The sequence below is a fragment of the Protopterus annectens genome, chromosome 3.part0 (genome assembly GCF_019279795.1).
Source record: "Protopterus annectens isolate FY-2018-M chromosome 3.part0, PAN1.0, whole genome shotgun sequence".
NCBI classification, from domain to species: domain Eukaryota; kingdom Metazoa; phylum Chordata; order Ceratodontiformes; family Protopteridae; genus Protopterus; species Protopterus annectens.
The window spans coordinates 1,600,201,972-1,600,219,138 of NC_056731.1; the positions used below are offsets into that span (position 1 = coordinate 1,600,201,972).

Here is a 17,167-nt window from a genome sequence, read left to right on the forward strand (position 1 = left end):
CGCTACCGTAAACTCAGTTGTGAACTCGTCCATGCATCTCATATCTTATGCAGCTGATGGTTCGAGTAGAGCCGCTAGTCCAGGCATTGCTCGGCGGAGACAAGCCTGGATGCATCTCTGTTCCTTTGCGGAGCCCTTTAAGTCTTCCTTTATCAACACCCCATTTGATGGCTCATCACTGTTTGGGCCTAAAGTAAAGGAAACTTTAACCAGGTGTGAGCAGGAAGGCAAGACCCAATCTGCCATTGGAGTCCGTTTTTCTACTCCTACTCGGCCCTACCCCAAAGACCCTAGGGGCGGGAAAATGTGGTTCCAAAAAGCACAAGGAACCTTTCAGGACACACATGGAGAAACCCCCTCTAGAGGCAGAGGAGGGGTTTATAACGGAAGACACAGCCCGCGCGGCAGAGGGGGTCCGCAGCAACAGGGTGACAGGGGCCAGTTCTCTGGTCAGCCCTACCAGCGCTCCTGAAAGAAGGCCCGACTGTCCGGCTCTGGAGTCGCTTGTCTTTGTACCCAGAAGCCTAGCTAAGCATAACATCAGATATATGGGTACAAAGCATCATTTCCAGAGGATATTTCATACCATTCTCTTCCCCTTCTACTTCTGTAAGCAGAATCCCAGATGTTCCATCCAGTCTCACGGAACAAGCAATCGTAGAGGTCCAAAAATTGCTAGTAAAAAAAAGTCATCCAACCAGTCCCAGCAGACCAAGTTGGATTCGGAACTTACTCGAGATTCATTTTGGTACCAAAGAAAACAGGGGACTGGAGACCTATCTTGGACCTCAGCAGACTCAACCAATTTGTAAAGAAAGAGAAGTTCTGAATGGTCACGCTTCAGTCCATTCTTTCCTTCCTAGGGAAAGGAGATTGAATGTGCTCCATAGATCTCAAGGACGCATATTATCACATAAAGATGAACAGACACTCCAGGATCACCTGTGTTTCTGGCTGGGAGCCAATCATTACCAGTTTCGAGCCCTGCCCTTTGGTCTCACTACAGCCTCCAGGGTGTTCACCAAATGCATGGCAGTGGTCACAGCTCACCTGAGGCGTCTAGGATTCCAGGTGATTCCATACTTAGATGATTGGCTCTTCACTGCTACCACCAGGCATCAATTGACTCAGGCAACACAATATACTCTGACACTCTGCCATCAATTAGGCATTACAATCAACTTCGAAAAGTCTGCCTTATTGCCATCGCAGCATACCGTTTTTATAGGAGCAGAGGTAGATACCTCAACCACCACTCTACATCTTCCAATTGAAAGAGTCTCACTTCTTTGCCAACACATCATCTCACTGGTGTCAAAGAACAAAGCTACAGCAGCAGAGGTCTTGAAAGTGCTAGGTTTAATGGCGGCAACAATCCTGGCTGTACCACTCGCAAGGATGCATACGCGAATCCTTCAATGGCTCCTCTTCGCTCAGTGGTCTTACCAAAAGCTACTGATGCACCACATGATTCTCATCACAGATTCTTGCAAGAGAGAGACCTTCGGTGGTGGTTGACGTCTCTTCATGTTACAATCGGAAGACCCTTTGCCCCCCCCCCCCAGTAGCCACTGTGACCACGGACGCTTCCCTAATAGGGTGGGGGGGGGGGATTTTCAGGGAAAGACTGCCCAAGGCACATGGACGGATCAAGAGTCACATCAGCATATCAATGTTCTGGAGTTGAGAGAGGTACTTCTGGCGTTGCAGTACTTTCAGGACTCTCTTCCTCTAGGGACAATTGCAATTCAGATGGACAACATGTCAGTGGTCTGGTACTTGAACAAACAAGGTGGAACCAAGTTTTACCCCCTTTGTCGAGAAGCCCTCAGGGTATGTTAATGGGCTGTGTCATCCCACCGTTTTCTGATAGCAAAGCACATCCCGGGGAAATCCAGCGTGATAGCAGACAAGCTAAGCAGGGCAGTACTGTTGTCTCACGAGTGGTCTCTCAACCGAGTTGCGGATTTGATTTTCCGCAAATGGGGCCAGCCTTGCTGTGACCTCTTTGCCAGTCACATCAATACGAAATGCAAAAGCTACTTTGCCCTAATACCACCTCCAGGACATTCCTCGAGAGACGCACTCGTACACGATTGGCCTCCGGGTCTCCTATATGCATTCCCACCTATTCCATTGATACCCAAGGTTTTACAGAAAACAAAGTCGCTGGGAAGGACAGTTATCCTCATAGCTCTCTACTGGCCTTGATAGATTTTGTTCCCCTTCCTTCACCATCATCTACTGGAGGATCCATGGAACCTGGACCCAGTTCTGGACCTTCTGACACACCCATCAGGGGACCTCCATCCTTCACTGCAGTCCATAAAACTGACTGCTTGGCTAATCCACTTCCCCTAATTGCCAGGCTTCATTCGCTCTCAGATGATACAAGACAAATCCTTTTGTCTTCTCACAAGCCATTCACCAGGAAACTATACCGCAGTAAGTGGAACAGGTTCTCAATTTGGGCCAATATACAGAAAATCGACCCTTTCTGAGCTCCTCTATCGTCCATTTTAGAATTTTTGACAAAGATTTTTAAAGAAGGAGCAGCAGCTGTCACAGTTCGAGTCCCGTTAGCCACCATATCAAATTTCCACCTTGGATTCGATGGGTTGAATGTTATGGGCCATAAGTTATCTAAGGCTTTTCTTAAAGGTGCTTTTCACATGAGACCTCCTGTCCAAATCCCTTATGCTCCCTGGAATTTGAATTTTATGCTGCCTCAAATAATTCTCCCCCCTTTCGAACCAGCATCTTCTTGTGATCTCAAATATTTGTCCTGGAAGACTATATTTCTAGTAGCCATTACTTCTGCCCGCAGAGTGTCAGAACTTCAAGCATTATCTGTCAGGCCTCCTTACATGATTTTCCATGCTGATAGAGTATCTCTCAGAACAAACCCCTCCTTTTTGCCTAAAGTCTGTTCTGAATCCAAATTCAGGTTAGGTCATTGAGTTGCCAGTCTTTTTTCCCAACCACTCTAACAAATTGGAATACATGCTGCACAAACTTGATGTACACAGACAGCTCAGATTTTATCTTGACAGAACTAAGGATATTAGAAAATCAGATCAACTTTTTGTATCCTTTTCGGAGGCCAGAAAAGGTAATCCAGTGGCTAAAACAACCCTATCTAAATGGTTATCAGATTGTATATTCTTTGTTTATGCGAATTCAAGCATGCCATTGACACACAAACCTAAGGCTCATTCTAGCAGAACCGTTTCTACGTCTTCTGCCTTTAAAGTTAAATTGCCCCTTGACAATATTTGTGCTGCAGCCACTTGGTCTAAGCCTCATACCTTTATCACACATTACAAAGTAGATAAGGCTTCCAGGGACAGGTCTTCCTTTGGTTCCACGGTACTGAAAAACATACTTCCATGAGCCACCCAAGATTGAGGGTGCTAGGGACGCTACCCATCAGTGAGAATAAACCGCGAGATTTAACAACTTCACATAAAGAAGTTATGTACTTACCATAACGTTCCATGTGAGTTGTTTATCTTGCCTTTATTCTCACATCCCTCCCTCCTTCCCCCTCCTGGCTGACAGTTGACTTAGAGGCTAGTACCATCCTGGTTATTCAGTACTACTTCTTCCCCTTCAGGAAGTGCTTCCTTGTAGAAATAAATAAAAGGGTATATATATACTCGCAGCAAACAAGATCTGAGGTAAATCCAGCAGTGCATTGTGGGAGAAGGGGCTTGGTCTCAAGCTACTGGCAAACCTTGAGCTTTGCTATCAGCCGTGCCAGAGCCGAGGATCGGTTCCGAACCCATCAGTGAGAATAAAGGCGAGATAAACAACTCACATGGAATGTTATGGTAAGTACATAACTTCTTTTTCCTGAACTATCCTCTGGCCTCTTCTGTGATGGTTTACTGCTTGAGATTTAACCCAGCTACAGGACTCATTAATGCCCCTTCACCCTAATGTTGGATTTAAGAAATACCTTTTTACCTTATCAGTTGAATAGTGAGAGGAGCTTGCTTTCTGTGTCGGTTACCCTCCTGTAAGTACCTCTATGCTGTGATAAATGAGAGGATCTTCCTTAATGTGTCACATTTGCTTTCCTGCTCTTCCCTGCTCTTGTAAGCACCTTCATGCAGCTGTCCTACAGGAGTCCTGCAGAAGCCAGGCAGTCACATTCTTATTTATTACTATTAGCCATGTGGATGACATATTTTGATTGATTTTCCGGATTTTCAGAAATGTTCCTTGTTAGTGGCTGAAGTAAATTGTAAGCTCAGATAATAAGCTTTATTATGTTGGTGATGTCACAGTGTATACAAATACTGATCATATGCTCAGATAGTTTGATTTGTACAGAGGATAGACTCTGTCATTAATCCATCAAGGAGGGGCCATTCATAGATAAATGGGTAACAATTGATGGCACCAGTGTCAGATGCCAGTTTTAAGAAAAGCTTATTTTTAAATATATTGTCCACTTTATGCCCATTATATTCAGTGTCTATACAAATTAGGACAAACTAAGAGCTTATCGCTCTTGAAAAGTTAGTGTTCTTCACGCAGGTCATGTTCTGAAAGATGCTTGTAAAAAATAGGGTCTGAAGTTTCCAACAGAATGGGAGTGTAACTGTCTTTTTAGGTTACTGGAGTCTAGCTGGTATTTGCCTTATTAGGCGGTGCAGTGTAAAGTAATAAACACACACTTTTGAGAACTGGAAAGCATTCACCTCAAGTTGTGACCCGTAAACTGTAAGGCTCTTAGGATTGCTTTCCACCTGGACTGTTGTGGTATAATAATTTTTCTTTTTCTTTTTTTTTTTTTTTATCTATTTGTTGACGGAGGTGGAAGGTTGGCATAATGCTTAAGGTGTTTATCTTACAGACACAAGGTACAGGGTTTGATTCTCACATGGGGTAATTGGCTAGGTTTAAAATGACCCACCAGGGCATTTAGCCTACTACTTATTTAGAAGGGTGGAAGGGTAGGGTTACCCCACTGGGCACAACTGTGACTTTTCAAGGGTAACCCAGGAGCACTGTCTGGTGATGTGACTTACTCAAAGTTGCACAGCAGGAAATGAAAAGTGGAAGGAGTTGAACCCTGTAACCTGGGCACAAGAAGCAGCTCATTAACAGCTTAGAGCTGTGTTCCTCTGCATTAACTTTATTTCATTTTTGTTTTTTCTTTCCCAGCATTAATGCTGTTTCCTATTCTAGCATCTTCTATTACAATGGATACTTGTCAGTGAAAAGTCACCGAGCCTGTAAATGCCCATTTGTGACTGGATACATGTTTAAAAATTGTTACAGATTTTATTTCTCAGAAAATTAACTGTATTTGTTTGTTTTGTCTAGGAATTAAATAGAATGAGAAGTAAGCTGCTGGTTCCTGGCTCTCAACTACAGCTGGGCCCACATGAATCAAAAATTCCCATTTTGATGATTCAGCAGTCAGGAAAACGTACTGGTGACATGCAGACAGGATGGGGTAGTGGCTGGGACGTCTTGCTTCCAAAGGGTTGGGGCATGGCCTTCTGGATTCCTTTTGTAAGTACTCACTTTAAATTTCTACACCTAACACATGTATGGCATGTGCAAGATAGAGGTAACATTTATTTTATCTGCTTGTCCTGTTAGAAATGTAGGATTTTGTTAGCAGTGTAAGGGTTGGTAGAGTTGCTAGAAATTGTAGCAGTCAGGTTTCCTAAAAGTGTCTTGTTGAAACAAAAATAAGAACAAATTTTTAAGACTGGTCATTTGGAGTAACTTAACATGAAGTGCAGCATTTGCATCATCCCCAAAACTGATGTTGATTATCTTGACAGAAACATGGGGCACTACTCCACTACAGAAGAAAAATGGTAAGGTGACAGGTGACCAGTTTTGCTAGTCTTTTTCAGTATGTCATTCTTTTTACTTAAAAGTAGGTCATTTCAAGTTTCTGCAACAGAGACTTTGTAGAGTACACTGACAAATTTCACAAAATTTTCACTAGGTTAAAAGACCTTTAGCATGTCTCATTTTGAAAATTGTGTGAGATTTTCTAACAAAATTAGCTACCTTTTTAACATTATTGAAGTCATGCCTGGCAGTGTTTATTAGTCTCAGAAGGCAAATGTAGTCCATCCCCTTGTAGTTCACCTGGAATTCTGACCAGAAGTTATTGCTAGTTCACCTGGAATTCTGACCAGAAATTATTGCTGTCAGTCATGTAATGTGTTGCTGTTTCCATGCATGGAAAACTTCATCTCAGAGACTTGTGCAGCAGACATATAGTGCATTTCCGCGGAGTTTAGAAATTTACAAGGGAATCTCTTCAAGAAGTTTAGTCTTTACCTGCTTTATGCAGCCTGTGATTGACAGTTCAAAAATTCACATTGTGTACTTGGTGCTTTTTATAGCTGGATAAGTGAACTAGTCTCACATTAACCTCTTTTCAGCAACGATCTAGACCACAGAGGAAAGGGTAATAATACAGCATGTATTAATTATAGTTTAGCCAAACCAGTATGTTTTGTGTATGTAGAGGAAAATGGGGTGCAAAGAGAAAACCCATGGAGACATGTGCAGAACATGCAAAGCTGGGGAGTTTCAGAAATAGAGGGAACAGGATTTGTATGAGGGTTGTTAAGGAGAATCACAGCCATACAAGCTATAATAATATTATATTAATAAATTATAATATTAATAAAGTAGCAACATGTATTCTAAGAACTAAGCCAACATGGAAATGGAGAAAGAAAATTTTACCAATAGGGATGACTGCAAGTAGGGGTATAGAAGAAAGGCAAGCAGAAGCTTGAATTTACTGGAGGAAATTATCAAAGGAACCAAGGTACTGCAGTAGGATGAGGCTAAGCAGGACTCCTTGAAGGCTGTGGCCGAGACGTCAGAGTTCTTTTTAAATAAATTGCTGCTGGTGGATCGTTTGGCTATTGTTTTTTCCTGCATATCCTGCTTTCCTGTTTGGTTGCTGTTGAGGCTAAGCAGATGTTTGAATTGCAGATTAGACTGCATTCCCAACTAGGGATTTGAGTACAGGCCAAAAGAAAGGAGTAGGGATGTGCAAAGTAAAAAAAAAAAAAAAAAAAACTATCTGTGGCAGAGTTTCTAGTCTAGTCTAGAACAGAAGCTGCCGTTTAAAAGGGGATAATTAGTAGGGTGTATAAAGACTACACAACTTATACAAGTCAATCAGAGGAGGGTAGAAAAGATTGATAAACAAGAATGATAAGTTAATTTTCAAAGGAGCAGCGCGAAGACATCTGTAAGGCTCCCAAATATGCAACAAAGTACAGGAGGTTTAGGATTTTTTCATAGGAATTTTTACATAGATATTTCTATACTTCCAAGTAGTCTTCAGAGGATTTTTCTCTCAGGTAGATGGCAAATGCTGGAGTTGTGATGGAGAAGAGAGAGAGGTGATTGGTAATACATTTTTGGGAATGTTGGAGATGTTGGGGGAACAAATGGTTATAACTAAGGAAGTGATTTTTTTTATCTGGGGTGTAGGATCTGAATTGCCTAGACATGGTAAGGCTTTACAAAGTTTAATGCTGTTGCCTGGCAAAACACAATAGCTAAAAATGAAAATTTAAAGCAACTGTAACAGAATTATGGAGTATTATAAAGTAAGTAGGTAAGAGATGCAGATGGGAGCTTTAGAAAAGAAAAGGAGCAAATTTCTTAGAAATAAATGAAGTTTGCAAGAACAGTACATGCTAAATAATGTTAAGGCAAAGGAGTTAAGTTTAAGGGAGGGCAACAATTGATCAGTTTTATGATGTTGGGGTGAATTAAAATTGTTAAAAAGAAGCAGTCTCTGTGGTGTCCCTCGAAGTCTCACAAACCCAGTATGTCAAAATACTGTGTCCAAAAACAAATAATGAGGAGGCTTCTCTGAGTGGAAGATCTAAGATTCCCTAGAGTTCATGCACCTAATTAAAAAACATACTGTGAATATCCAACCTAGTAACCGATGCTAGAAATACTTTCTGTAAAACTTTCCTAAGCATAAATCCACTAATGAAAGTAGGGAAGCACAAACTGGTTCAAGTCGAATCTTCTTTATTAAAATAAAGTACACAATCAAGCCATCCAAGTAGTAGTTAAAAAAAAAAACAGAATAAAGTGTAGAAATTCGCCATTCTATTTATATACATGTTTTAAAAGCATGGAGAGTGGTTTACTAGGGCAGCTTTTTTGTAAAAGACAATTAGCATGTTTACTTGCTAAATACCCCTTCAACCATACACTAGTGTGATATTAGACACATTGATGCCCTACTTCAGGATCTGTGATTCCAAGATATGTTAAACTAAACTAAAAGTTAAACTAAAAATGACAAAATGCAGATTAACAATTGCTAAAACTTCATGAAAGCATTTCATTGTAATATCACAAAATAAAAGGTTAACATATGTCTTCAAAATTCCTTAAAAATCTTTTCTACCAACATTCAGAAAAATTTTTAACATAGCTCGCTTTCGTCTATTAGAAGTTCTTCAGGTTTGTTTGTCAAGTGGGAAAAGCAACTAAAAATTACAAGTTAAATAACACATAATACTACATTTTGTTCAGCTAAAAAACAATACATATTATTTGAGAAAATGTACCAAAAACTACCAAACGTTTGAGAATATGAATATATATATATATATATATATATATATATATATGTGTGTGTGTGTGTGTGTGTGTATATATATATATATATATATATGTGTGTGTGTGTATATATATATATATATATATATATATATGTGTGTGTGTGTGTACATAAGTATATTCATCTCAAATGATAAATCTATTAAGGAATTTTAAAATAAAATGCACTCCTAATCTATCAAAAAATATATTTGAAAAATCTAGGGGAAAAAACAGTCACTCATGCTCACAGCAGTGATATTCGCTCAGGTCTGCAAACCATAGAAAAAAATGTGTAAACAAGACCTGTTTATAATTTATGAATGTTATAATATTGGAGCCAGTATAAACATGTAGTATAACTTCCCCTAATACTCAATATGTGTCTAATTAAGCTCAAACACTGTCCATTAAAAAGTTACAACCTAAAAAGGCAAAACTGCCAGAAAAGTCATGCATGTGCAATACTGAGTCTATCTCTGCTTTTTGTTAAAACAAAAAAAAAAAAAAAAAAAAAAACAGTCTACTGTTTAAGATATTCAGATGTTAGTCTATCGGAGTCAGCTAAAATAAGTAGCATTCAGCCCTTTGCTAATATGAATGTAGCTATTAAAGCTGTTACTGTTTGCACTAAACAGTTATAAACAAGAATTAATAAAATGTCATGACATCTGTGAAATGTGCAACTACTACTCTAATGTGGTTCTCTGGTAATCAAAAGTCCTAGTTATAAGAAACATGAGAAAGTGTCTTATGAATGTGCCATTATGGTAGTACTATTAAAAAATGAAGATATTATTAGAATAAACATTTAAAAAATTGTTATAAAAAGATAAATATTTATATACAAATGTATCTGCTAAAACAAAATTAATAATTAAGACACTGTCATAATATTAAAATGTAAAATTGTATAAAGTTAATAGTTAATAAAATTGTTAATAACTGCAAAGAAGTAAACTTCACACCTTCAGTCTTGTAAACAATGGGGTAGCTTTCTGAGCTCTTGTACACTTTTCAGTCAGCAGTACTTTTCAGTGAGCAATAATAGTTAGTCCAGGTTTTCCAAGAGAGTTCAGCCTTAGATGCCACACAAGTTTATGTTTTTCTAAAATATTGTGGGATGTCTCCATCAAGTTCAGTTTGAAATTTAAACCCAGTGTGTCCTCTGTGGAGTTGAAGGTGCCTGGCCAGAACATTGTTTCTACAGTTAGACCAGATCTCAGATAGATGAACTGAAATCCTTTGTTTCATTTTATTAATAGTCTTTCCCACATAAAATGCATCACATCCATTGCAACTAGCCCTGTAAACAACTTGTGTAGAGTTGCGGTTTCCGCCTGCATTAGTATTAATAAGTTTCTTTAAATATGGACAGTAAAAAGAGTCCATCTTGAATGTAGGCGCAAATTAACAGTTTTCCTTTTACAAAGCTCTTAATATTTCTAGCGTTCCTATATACAAAAGTGGGGGCTTCACCCTGTCTACAAGATAAGGGCTTTCTGTTATTATGGCCCAGTTCTCCTTGATAATGTTCTTGATACAATGAAAATCCATAGTATATGTCAGTATGCAGCTGTCTTTTAATTTATTGTCCACAAATTTCTCAAAAATTCTTCCAGTGTGTATTTTTAAATTTGGTGATTGGTTCAACAATGTTTCTTAACATTTAGTTTTCCTACCCCCTTGCTAAGAAATAATTTTTCAAATCATTAAGGTTTCTCAGAAAAGGTTCCATGTTTGTGGTAATACTAGTTAACTTATATTCCTGGGACCTAACCACGTTATATTTTGTCTTGGTAGGATACAGACTTTTACTGTGGAGTAAGAGGTTCACGTTTGTTGTTTTTTGGTAAAGATCAGTGGAAATTCTGCTGTTAATGTTTGAAATTAGCATGTCTAAAAATATGGTTGAGCTGGAGCTGTGGAGGTGGTGAAACACAGGAAAATAGTAGCTAGATTGCGGTACCTGATAAACGCTTCTTGCTGTAAAGTGTTAGCTTTCTGTACAATAAAAATATTGCATTGAGATGAAGATAACATGAGATGTTGTTGTTGTTTGTCTTTCGGCTTTTCCCGGTAAGGTGTCGCCACAGCAGAACTCCGGTCCGCTAATGATTGGCAGTAGATTTTTATGAAACGCCGAGGTGCCAGCTCGACGCCCAACCTTCAGTGAAGGCACGCCCATTTACGCATGTCTTGCTGCATGAAATTTCTGTTAGTGAACACAATATCCTCTTCTCACTTGCCCAGGGCTATGTTGGCTATGCTGGGAACCATTTTCGCTCCCATAGCTATTCCAGTCTTTTGCTTGTAATATTTTCCATTGAAGGTAAAGAAATTAAAGTCCAGTAGAAAATTAATGAGCTTACTTAACTTTTCTAACTGTGCTTCAGTATCATTAAGGTGTCTTTTAAAAGAATCCACAGCTGCTTTTATGCTGTAATTGTGAGGAAGCACAGTATATAATGACATGTGTATCGATTGTTGGCAAGATGCTGTCTGCTTCACCGTTTCCTATTTTTCTCAAAAAGTCTGTAGAATCTTTTATATATGATCTGTTTTTCTCAGTAGGGGTTTCAATACATAATGTAGGTATATGGCCGCTGCTTCTCTAAGGGATCCTCGTTTGCCACCAGCTAGCATGTGTGGTGGGCTATCTATTTTTATGAGGTTTTGGTATTCCAAAAAACTTTGGCAAATGGGGGCATGGGGTCCATAAATGTACGGGTTCCCTGTAATCAGACCTTCTTCATATAATGCCGCAAGGTTGGTATTCCAGTCTCTGTATGCTCTTTTTATTCTATAAAAGTATAATTCTCATAAAAATTTGTGTCATTCAGCATGTCTTCTATTCTCAGATTGTAATTTACAGTATCAGTCACTAATATCCCCCTAACCGTTGTCAGCCTTCATTATGCATCTAGACTTAGCACACCCCAGTTCAATTAATGTTTTTCTCTCTTCATGTGTGAAGTTAAAGTACCTTTTCTTTGGTGGTTTCTGTAGAAATTTTCTAATGTCTATTTCACGTTTTATTTCAAATGCAGCTAGCATTTGGTGCAAGGGAGGGTAGTAGCTCCTGGGTCTCTTTATCATCTCATCAGTGGGTTTATTTTCACAATTCTTAGCTTTGCCGTGGAATTGTACTTTTAAATTAAATTTTCTCACATAACTCTTGAGGTCTATGAGTACCTGGACTGCATCACGTCTGCAGTTGGGTACATAAGCCCTTTAGGAAGTACACTTTTTTATTGTCAGACAGTTGTTTTTTGGAGTATTTTCAAATTAGGTGGTAAATTAGTACTGTGGCTGGTTCTTCTATCTGACTGTGGTATCTGGGATGTAGTTTGGATTGCCCAGGTACCTCATTTCCCTCACACCAGACCACTGTTTGGTCTTCCTATTGCCTTGGGGATTCCCAGATGGAGTTTGAGAGTGCTGAAATTCCTCTTGTGCCCTCTGGAACCTCGATGGATTGTAATAGTAGTATTCCTTGTTGGGACTCTGGTAAGAGGGACCGGCCTTGGGACTCTGGCACTGGTCTTGGTACTGGTATTGCTATGGTGGTTGGTGTCTGTTCTGCTGAAAAAGTTCTTCCTGATAATGTAGGTTTTGGTAGTAGTGCTGCTGCTGTTTGAGGTAGCTGAATTGTCTGTGGTCTTGGTTGTTCTTTCGTTTCTGCCATTCTTCCATTAGATCCCTCTGGCGATTTTTGTCCATTCTGTGGCTTTGGTCTTTGTTCTGATCCAAATCCACCTGTTCCCCACTGGGTCTCTGAGGTATGCTGGTGGGCAGGAGTGATGGTGTGGGCTTCGTGTTCTTGTGCAGTGCCCCTATCCGTTTCTGTGCTGTGATCTGCATTACGAAAATCCCATCGAGGTCTACAGCTTTGGTGGTAATTCCTTGTATTACCCCTGTTGTAATTCCTATAATAGAACCCTGTCTGTTGTTGGTTCTCCTCTTCCTATTTTTTGCATTGGTAAGCCTTTTGGGGTCCTCCTTGTCCTACTGATCTCTCTTCATCTTAGTAATTTTACATTTCTTTATGGATTTCTCATATCCTTTCACTCTCTCTTTCAGAACTTTGAATTATGCCTCAAGGTTGTAGTGGTTCTCATTCTCAAACGTTGCTTTCAGTTCTGTGATAGCTGCTTCCTGTGCAGTCAAGTTGTTTTTCAGAAGTAGATAAATTGGTTTGTAGCTGGCGTCTTCCAAGATGTCATTCCATTTTTTCAGTAGTGAATCTTCCATATTATTGTTGTGTGTCAACCCCCTAGGCAGCCTTTTCTTATCCAAGCTTTGTCGCAAGTAAATATGTTTGCAATAAAGCCCTTTCATGTGTTTTAACTGCTGCTCTAGTTTTGAGAAAATCTCTGAATTTTCATTACCTGAGTTAATTCTTCCTTCACCCCTGTTAGTATCAGTCTGAATCTGATTTGCTTCAGTTTCTTCCCAGGATGGTACCAATAACAAGTCTCTTAACCTGCTGTTTTCCATGATATGAATGATGTATGGAAAAGCCACTACAGCACAGGGAGCCAATGATGGAGAGAAACACACTGTTCCTACAGTACACAGCTGAAACAAACAGTCTCTGTGGTGTCCTTCGAAGTCTCACAAATCCAGTACGTCAGTATACTGGGTCCAAAAACAAATAATGAGGAAACTTCTCTGAGTGGAAGATCTAAGATTCCCTAGAGTTCAGGTACCTAATAAAAAACATACTGTGAATATCCAACCTAATAACAGCTGGTAGAAGTACTTTCTTTAAAACTTTACAAAGATAAATCTACTAATGAAAGCAGGGAAGCACAAGCTGGTTCAAGTTGAATCGAATGTATTAAAAACACCCAAACAAATGGTCCAAATAGTAGTTGAAAAACCAGAATAAAGTGTAGACATTTACCATTCCATTTATATACCTGTTTAGAAGTATGAGAGTTGTATGGAATAGACTCTCTCTCCACGTCAAGCAGACTACCTCATTAACCCTTTTTAAGTGCAACCTGGATAACTAGATGAGGAACAGAAAATGCACCTCTGGGATTCCACCTGTGTCCCTGCTGGGCAGGGGCATTGGGTCCTGACTTGTCGAACATGGGCTAAATTCTTCACTACGCTTGTAAGGGCCTCAGGGCCAATAGCCTAGTAACTTCCTATGATCCTATGAGTGGTTTACAAGAGTAACTGTATTATAAAAGACAATTAGCATGTTTACTTGCTAAATACCCCTTCCTCCATACACTAGTGTGATATTCGACACAGTGCTGCCCTACTTCAAGCTCTGTGAATCCAAGATATGTTAAACTAAACTAAAAGTTAAACTAAAAATTACAAAATAGACATTAATAATTGCTAAAACTTCTTGAAAGTATTTCCTTGTAGTATCAATAAAGAAAAAAAAATTAACAATACATAATACTACATTTTGTTGGGCTGAAAACAATATGTATTATTTAAGAAAATGTGGTGCAAAAAACAAATCCTAAATAAAACAAAAAACTACCAAACTCTTGAGAATTTATATATGTACGCAAGTCTATTCATCTCAAATGATGTCTGTTAAAGAATTTTAAAATAAAATACACGCAGAAATCTATCAAAAATACATATGAAAAATCTAGCAAAAACAGTTACTCATGCTCACAGTAGTGATATTTGTTCTGGTCTGCAAACGCTAGAAAAAATGTGTAAACAGGACCTCATTTAAAATTTATGAATGTTATAATATTGGAGCCTATATAAACATTGTAGTATATCTGCCCCTAATACTCAGCATCTGTTTACTGTCTAGCTAAGCTCAAACACTGTGCATTAAAAAGTTACAACCTAAAAAAGGGTAAACTGTCACGAAAATTATACATGTGCTATACAAATTATACATGTGCTATACGGAATCTGGCTCTGCTGTTTGTTAAACCAAAATTTGAAAAAGAAAAAAATTAACATTAGTCTACCATTTAAGATATTCAGAAGTTAATTTTTCAGAGCCATCTAAAATAAGTAACATTCATCCCCTTGCTTATGAGTGTAGTTATTAAAGCTGTTCCTGTTTACACTAAAAAGTTATGCAACTACTGCTCTAATGTGGTTCTATGGTAATAAAAAGTCCTAGTTATAAAAAATATGAGAAAGTGTCTTATGAATGTGCCCTTATGCTAGTAATAGTAAAAAAATGAAGGTATAATTAGAATAAACATTTAAATATTTAAAAAAAATTATAAATAATAAATATTTATTTACAAATGTATCCGCTAAAACAAAATTAATAATTAACAAGACACTACCATAATATTACATTTTAAAATTACAGTTACAAAGTTAATAATAAAATTGTTGATAATTGCAAATCAATAAAGTTCACAACTTCAGTCTTGTAAACAATGGGGCAACTTTCATAGCTCTAGTACCTTTTCAGTGAGCAATAATAGTTTAGTCCAGGCTTTCTAAAATAGCTCAGCCTTAGTTGCCACATAAGTTCTTGTTTTTCTAAAGTATTTGGGATGTCTCCTTCAAGTTCATTGAGGTCTATGTGATCAAGTATTTGAAATTTAAACCCAGAGTGACTTCTGTGGAGTTGAAGGTGTGTGGCCAGGGCATTGTTTTAAAAAGAAAACATATGTATATTGCATGACAGTAACTAAGAAAAATATTACTATTGTTTGATCTGAAATAGTTTACTCCATTTGGTCTTCAACCTGTAGGAAAAAGGGGTTACGGATCCGCACAGGTCAGGATTTCAGTTTTTGTTATTTTCATCTTGCGAAAATAACATTTGAGTATACAGGCTTTTGACCAAGCAAAATTATGCTATATATATATATATATATATATATATATATATATATATATATATATATATATATATATATATTCACACACACACATGCAAGTATATTGTGTGTGTGTATATATATATATATATATATATATATATATATATATATATATATATATATATATATATATATATATATATACACACACACACACACATATACACATACACACATATATGTGTGGGTAGAATGAAATTTGTCGACCCTAACTCTGGTTGACATCTGTTTAGCCAACAAAATATAGTCAGCTACACAGATGGTCAACATTTGTGCGAGACTGCACAATTCTCATGGGGTAAGGAAATATGCCCATGTCCTTCTGTTCTCATGTTACAGTATTCTTACATGCGGGATCCTCTGCCTCTGGCGACCCGAGCATCCAGCTCATCTACCAAAGCTTAAGCCTGGTTGCTGTCTGGTGTGTGGGATATGATATGTAGGCCATAAATGTGACGTCCACATGTACAGACCTCCGAACTTCTCTGCCGCATTCAAACATCATCTTGTTAGTTCTGCTTTGCGTTATGTAAGACATTAAAGATAAGTATCCCATTGGGGAAATCTTCTTTATTTTTGCTAGAGCTTAAATTGCCATTTGTCTTTTAATAGCCAATGTCATCTAGGAAGGGGGAATGTAAGTGCAGTCGACAAATTCCACACAGATACTCTCAAACTCTGCTTAGGCCCGTCCCACATCCATATGACCTTTAAAATCTGCCAGTCGTTTGTCCCTATGACCTTGTGCAGCCATCTGGCAGCCCTTAAGTTGTTTGTTGAAAGCCGACGACTAACATGCCTGGCCCCTGGTATGGATCCTGAGCCAGCCATTGAGGTGGAACCACATAAAAAGAAGGCCAAGGTTTTAAGGCCTGCTGCTGGGCCTCCAACGTTGAATGTCCCGCCATCTATTGGTCTAGAGGCTGAGGGATGTCTGGAAGAACTGGTGACTTTGGGTACCATGTTGGAAGCCGCCCTAGAATCTCCAGTTGACACGTCCGCAGAGGTTTCTGCGACTTCAGTCTCCACTAATGTTGAGTGGGAACTCGGCTTGCCCAGAGGGCCGCCTTCAGTTTCCGAACAGGGCACCTGAACCCCAGGCCTGATGCCTGACACTAGGCCTATGACCTCTCAAACTATTCCCAAGACTCCTTCTCTCAAGAAAAAACAAGTATTTGTCTGGACCAGTGGAAGACCAGCCAGACTGGGAAATGTTTTCCCAGTCCCTTGTTCAGGCTTTTATGGCCCTGAGGCCCACAGCCTCACATACTCCTGCTCTGTCTACCCTTAGTCCCAGGCTTGCTTTTGCCAGTTATATTCCTCTTCCTTAGACTCAGGAGGAAGACCCTTCTTCTTTCTCTGATGAGTCTTTCACTTATACCTCTCAGCTGGCCTCCCCCCTGGAGTACTGTTCTCCAGATAAAGACTCCTTGGAAAGAGACTCCCCACCAGAAGATATCGCCTTTTGGGAGACTATCTCCAGAATGAGAAAATACTTTGTGTGTGACTCCACCCAAATGACTGATGTACAAAAAAGATACTTTGAGCTTCTCCAGATGGAGTCTCCCTCTGCTATTCCCACTGTGATTCCAGCTTACCTAGATGCCTTTGTTTCTGCCTCCATGACCCTTGAATCCCAACCTCTGGCCCAAAAAAGGCCAGATAGGTTCTATAAAGTCCCTGATGATCACAAGTACCTC

At 39.0% G+C, this 17,167-nt stretch overlaps 1 protein-coding gene across 2 annotated transcripts in view; it reads left to right on the plus strand.

Annotated features, from left to right (window-relative positions):
* Nucleotides 1-17,167, plus strand: part of POP1 (POP1 homolog, ribonuclease P/MRP subunit) — a 1,346,230-nt gene that overhangs the window by 1,211,233 nt on the left and 117,830 nt on the right. For both annotated transcript variants that reach the window (XM_044065635.1, XM_044065636.1), the window contains exon 13: nucleotides 5,338-5,529. In XM_044065635.1, the coding sequence (XP_043921570.1) occupies nucleotides 5,338-5,529 (192 nt within the window). The remainder of the gene's footprint in view (nucleotides 1-5,337; nucleotides 5,530-17,167) is intronic.